General features: G+C 33.9%; 1 protein-coding gene across 1 annotated transcript; it reads left to right on the forward strand.

The window, feature by feature from the left end:
* The first annotated feature begins 444 nt into the window (after positions 1 to 444).
* Positions 445 to 2,617, forward strand: LOC131078203 (homeobox-leucine zipper protein ATHB-13). The gene is made up of 2 exons (XM_058015864.2): positions 445 to 944; positions 1,579 to 2,617. Exons 1-2 carry the CDS (start codon positions 555 to 557, stop codon positions 1,849 to 1,851), a joined length of 663 nt encoding a protein of 220 aa, XP_057871847.1. The 5' UTR covers positions 445 to 554; the 3' UTR covers positions 1,852 to 2,617.
* The last annotated feature ends 3,376 nt before the right edge of the window (positions 2,618 to 5,993 follow it).

Below are 5,993 nucleotides of genomic sequence, written 5' to 3' on the forward strand. Positions count from 1 at the left end.
CAAATTTGTCCGTGCAAAAATGTAATTATTCGGTGGGTTTGAGAATTCTGTAAAATTGTTCTTACAAAGGAGACAAAGCCCACAATTAGAGGCTTTCGTGGTCTGTAGGTAATGTGGAAGGAATATTTCAGGGCGAAACTTTTCTGGATTTTCCAAACCCACCCCATACCTAGGTAGTCAAATCACTAATAAATCTTTTGCAGAGGCCTGTGACAATCTACCCTTCAATGGATGAGCACATGAATTGATCAAGCATTTGATATTGAAAGGAATATTTACAGATATAGTAATTCATATAAAATTTGATCCTGCCGTGACATGTACGCTGGAAAACGTAAGCATGACGTCAGAGAAAGTGATGGAGAAAAGGACGCCAGTCGATGCCTCGTGGAGATATAGAAATGACAACTTACATATTTAAAGGATGATTTGACTACTCCAAATCTTGCTGGTCTTTAGTGTGTATTGATTGAACTGACATTCACAGGCTGCCAAACAGACCCATTATAATTTGAAACTATAACTCCTTGTTATCTTCAATTGCAGCAGTAGTGATGGTGAAGATGAAGAGGACCATTGCTTATTCAGCCACCAGCTTTGACACAAGTTTTGATGAGGGCATTGCTGAAGATTTGGATGAGTATTATAATGATAGCTCTAATGGAGAGAAAAAGCTGAAATGCAGGAGGTTGACTATGGAGCAGGTGAGGGCTCTGGAGAAGAACTTTGAGCAAGGGAAGAGGGTGGAGCCTGAGAGAAAATTGAAGCTTGCAAGGTCTCTGGGTCTCCATCCCAGGCAGATTGCAATCTGGTTTCAGAACAGGAGAGCCAGGTGGAAAACCAAACAGCTTGAAAAGGACTATGCTCTTCTCAAGCAAGACTATGAGGCCTTCAAGGCTCATTATGTCAACCTCAAGGAAGAGAACAGTAAACTACAGGCTGAGGTGAGCATTCAATTCAATATATATGCATTGGGAGTGCATTCTTATTAAGTATCACACTATTTAGCCTACAAATTGGTTTGTGGGTCTACTTGTATGGCTTAAATAACTTGATTTCTTTCAAGTCCAAACCATTTCAAAGGTCTGAAATAGTTGGCATTTGGAAACTTCAAATCTATATATGGGATAGAGCTTCATAAGCCATTTTCATAGCTAATGGTGTCCATTAACTCATCTTTAGTGATCATGAATTGATTTGTGATATCAATTTTTTATAATCTATAGTATTTTTTTGTGCTATTTTTGGATTTGTTGTGTGTTTTTATTTATATTAACTTTTGAATCACATCATCACACTCAGTGATCCGTCATCAGAATGTAAGAAAATTCAGAAATAAAGAAAATAGATTGTTGCAGACCTCTTTATAATCTCCTTTGGAATGCAACAATCTATTTCTACTCTGAGCTTTCTTACTTCCTGAAATACATAATCAAATCCGAAACAGCACAAAGAAATGAATAGATTTGTTAGTACCTAGAAAACTAAAATTGAGAATTTTCCATATCCAACCAATTTTGTTTCTTAATGAAGCACATGCACAGGCTTACCTATTTTAGTTTTTGTCATGATGGTCAGATTCAGAGACTAAGGAATACATTTAAGATTGACAATCAGGTAAAGACTGTTGTGGATCCAGAGAACATGAAAGAAATTAATGAAGCTATCTGCAGTTCGATCCAACTGGGCACATGTACTTATGGGGGTCCTACACCATCTTTGGAGGGAAGCATGGAACAAAAAGTTTTTCCCAGATTTGAGGAAAACATAGTTCAAGTTCAAGAGGAGGAGCCTTGTTATTACACTAAATTGGATGACAAAGTTCGTTTCCTGTGGGATCATTGGCCTTGATTTCTTATGGCTGTCGTTACCAGTGTTTCCTGAAAGGTACTGTAACTGTATATACAGAGGCCTGTTCTTGCTTTTCATTCTGCCATATTTTCTAAGAATATTTTCAAGGTTGGGTATGGAAATGGGCCAACAATCTGGGTGCTATAGGTCCATATGTTGATACACATATGGTAATAATCAGTTGCACTTGAGTGTAGTAATAGTGGTATATATGTAGTACATCCTGCTCAGTATTGGAGTAGATAAATGGGTTGATAGAGTGTTCAATTTGTACTGTATGTAAACATTGTTTTCAGGTCACAACATGCAAGTATATTTCTTTCTACTTATCCATTTATTGCTCTTGGTTTTTGAGCCTCCCTTTTCTTGATCTTCACCCTGTGACCAAGGTCAGAGATAAACTTCAACTATGAAGTTTAATGATATTAAGAACCCAAATAAGCAGCTAGTTCCAAGAAAGTCCTTCAAACCCAAAGAAAGTTTAATGAACTTTATCTTAGAAAAAAGGGCAATTAGACTTCAAAGTGCTACTAGCTTGAAAAATATTATGGTTTTCAAGTTTTAAATGTCTGTTAATTTATTGTCACCAAATAGTGGGGCAAATCTCAGCATTGCTTTGAAAACTTAGATTGGATGCATCTAGAACAACGGCTGTTAGTGGCTATTGGCTGCTTTTGTTGTGCCATTCTAGATTAAAAATTGTATCTTGCAGTTTACCCTCTTTTTATTTATCTGAAATATCAACTGGAATTGTGTTTTTTTTCAATTTGTAGACTTCTCTGTCATTGAAAATGGGAATGCGGATTGTTGCTCAGGCAGCTTGAACTGGATGCTTGGTTCATCCTTAATATGGACATGTATATTGCTTATTTATTAGAATTTGGTATCAAATATAAATGTTAATTTGTTAAATATATTAATTATTCTTGAAATATTTTTAGATTTGATTGTGCAATTGTTTTTTAACAATGTTTCAAATCACATTTCATGATCTATCTTCCAAATGAGCATAACAGATAGCAAGAAATGATCTATCTTTCAAATGAACAAAACAGATAGCAAGAAAAGAAAAAAGAAAAGAAAAAAGAAAAAACAGTAAACAATTTTTTTTCTTTTCTCTTTTCTTCTTTTGCAATCTATTTTCATTATGGATCATAGAATTTTGATCTAAAATGTTAAATAAGAAAAAAATCTACAAAATTCTAAAATGTTAAATAAGAAAAAAATCTACATGATCTAATCCAAAAGAAAGCATATTAATCATTATAGACTGGAAAAACTTTATGAATTTGATTTTTTTAATTTATAAAAAATAATAAACAAACATTTTTTTCCTGCAATGTAAGAGATTGAGAGTAAGTTTTGTTAATTTATTAAATACAATAATCATTATTCTATGAAAAAACCAACCAAACCAGTTTTTTTTAAAGTTTGGGTGTTAATTGGGTAAGATTTCATGTAAGCAGCGGGTGAATTGTTTTTGCAATGTGAGAGGTTGGAGGTAAATTGGATAAAGACTGGCTATGTCCAATGCTTACAAAAGAGATGGAACTTAAAAGAAATATTCACATTCAATATGCAAGCTGAACAATTTTTATCATTTAATTTTATTTCGATCAAAATCAAAATGCAAGTTGAACATTTCTTTTATTTCATTTATATATACGAGTTTTCTTACTACTTGATTTTAACCAAAACGAAAATCAGAAACTCTTAGACTGTTAAAGTTTTTCTCTAGAATAGATGACCATAAAATCAGATCAACTGTCATGCTTTTAAAAACTTGATATCACAGATCAACCATCATTCTAAATTTAAAATCTGATATCACAGATCAACCATCATTCTAAATTTAGATGCTGACTTGAAAACTCATTCACACCTACAAATTAACAACAAATCTACAACATTCAGCAGCTTAAAGATGATACTGTTAATTTTATTGCAGATTCGTTGTATCTATGATATAGACTATAGAACATGTTATAGTGGGCCATGAAAGACAGTCCATTATTCGTTGTTTAAGAGTACGGAAACTAAATAGCCCAGTCTGAACAACCACCCAATCTCATATGGGTCTGTCTCCACCCACTGAAAATTCCATTAAATACCTTGAAAATGAACCAACACTTTAAAGAATGTTAATTTAAGCAATAAACAATAAATATTCTAAATTTAGGGATTCCCAAAGATCCTCCACCTTACGTAGGAGTTAAGTAATGTTCTTTGGCACTATAATCAAAACAAATTCAATCCTTAATATCACCTACCAGGACAATAACACCAATGTTGCATCAGCATGTCAAGCTATTACCTAACAAGCTGTTTCTTGTAAATTTGTCTGATAGTTTTTAGTAATAGCGGTGTATGTGATTCAACTTCAGATTATGTTTTGTAATCTGTTGTCAAAAAGAGAAAAGAAAATTGATAAGATTTAGACTTTATCTAACAATGTCTATTTATTAGGTAAGTCTGTGATCCACTCATTTTCTTATTTTGATATATTGATATAATATTTACATATACACTTATTGCCAGAAATTCTCTACACTGAATATAGAATTTAATTATTTTATTATGTGATTTGAAAGATTTCCTAATAACTAAATTTTATTTGTAATATAAGAGTTTACAAAGAAGTGTATTTTGTTTTCACACTCCTTCCACCTAGTTTTCATGACAGTACTACTAATCGCGTGCTAGACTTCTTAATTTATCGATAAAAATATGAAAGGTATTTCTTTATTAATATACATGAAAGGAGACCTGTCAAACGGTCAAATCTTTCTGGCTTTTTCAAAGAAGTTATCTTTTGGGTTAACGGCTAATTTCGAGTCACGACACATATAAATGCTGTTCCTCCATCATTAGCATTCATTTTCCTTGTGAGATACTTCGAAGGGCCCGCTAAGACCTAACTCCATTATTAACCAGATCTAAATAACTTTTGTTGACTATTGGAACATTCCACCCATTAATGGAAACCTATCATAGTCATCTGTTTCCGGGTTGATTGTGTGCTAGTGAATCATGTCAAAAGAGGATTTACAAGGAGAAGTCCTTTTGGAAAACAATTTCCACAATAAGTATGCATTAATATTCAAATAGAGGATACATTCCTACACTAACACTCACTTCATTATAGTGATATTGTAATAACACCCGTGTCCTTATAAAAAAATCTCATGAAACTATTATTTCACGTCTCCACTTTGTAGAGAAATTTAGGAGAAGAATATCACAAATGGTTTCTCACAATAATGAACTATCAAACCATGGTAAAGTGCAAAAAATCTCGTGTCCAAAACAAAGAAGAACTTCAAAATAGTAATTGTAATGCTCAATGATCTCCATCAAGAGCAAAAATAATCTTCATACTAATAATTTAAATGATATATTTGACTAATACAAGTTCCTTTATAATGACCCATATCCCAAGATAAACATTTGAAATTATCATCCAACTCATATGTGACCCACCAACAACATTTAAGTTGCTTCACTACATTCTTATGTCCAAGCTAAGAAAGTTATTAAAAAAGTTTCTTTTTCACCATTATTAAGTCCACCTTCTTTATGAATACATATAACTATTCTCAAGGAATTCAAATTATAAAATTAATTTTTAGCTATATCCCTCATGTCCAACCACACATTCTAAAAGTGTTGGAAGCACATGATTAATATATAGATTGTAATGGGGGCTGAAATGGGCGAAATTTCGTAACCTAGGGTTTCACGACGAAATTTGAGTTGGGGTGAGGATGCCCTCGGCGATCCTCTTCCTCCCCTAGATCCTTTTGGTTTACAGAGCGACCACATTCCTCAATGGGTGTTTCAAAATGGGAAATGGGTTGATGTGCTCGCTGTGGAGAAGAATGAGTGGCACCGCAGGAATTTGAGGTGGCCGAGGTCTAATTACTTCAAGGGCTTTTTTCGTCCACAGAAAAAGTATGTAGCGAGACCTAATTCGAGGCCCTCTCGGGTTTTTCCTGTGAATTCTTGAAGAATTGGGGGGTCTGGAAGTAACCCTAGAAGCAAGTCTGGTTCTGGTAAGGTGGCAGTGGAGAACTCTGCATGGGTTTCACGACCATCTATGGCAATTCCTCCCATTAAGGACAAGGACAAGCCCTTGGGTAAGT

The sequence above is a fragment of the Cryptomeria japonica genome, chromosome 10, assembly GCF_030272615.1.
Source record: "Cryptomeria japonica chromosome 10, Sugi_1.0, whole genome shotgun sequence".
NCBI lineage: Eukaryota > Viridiplantae > Streptophyta > Pinopsida > Cupressales > Cupressaceae > Cryptomeria > Cryptomeria japonica.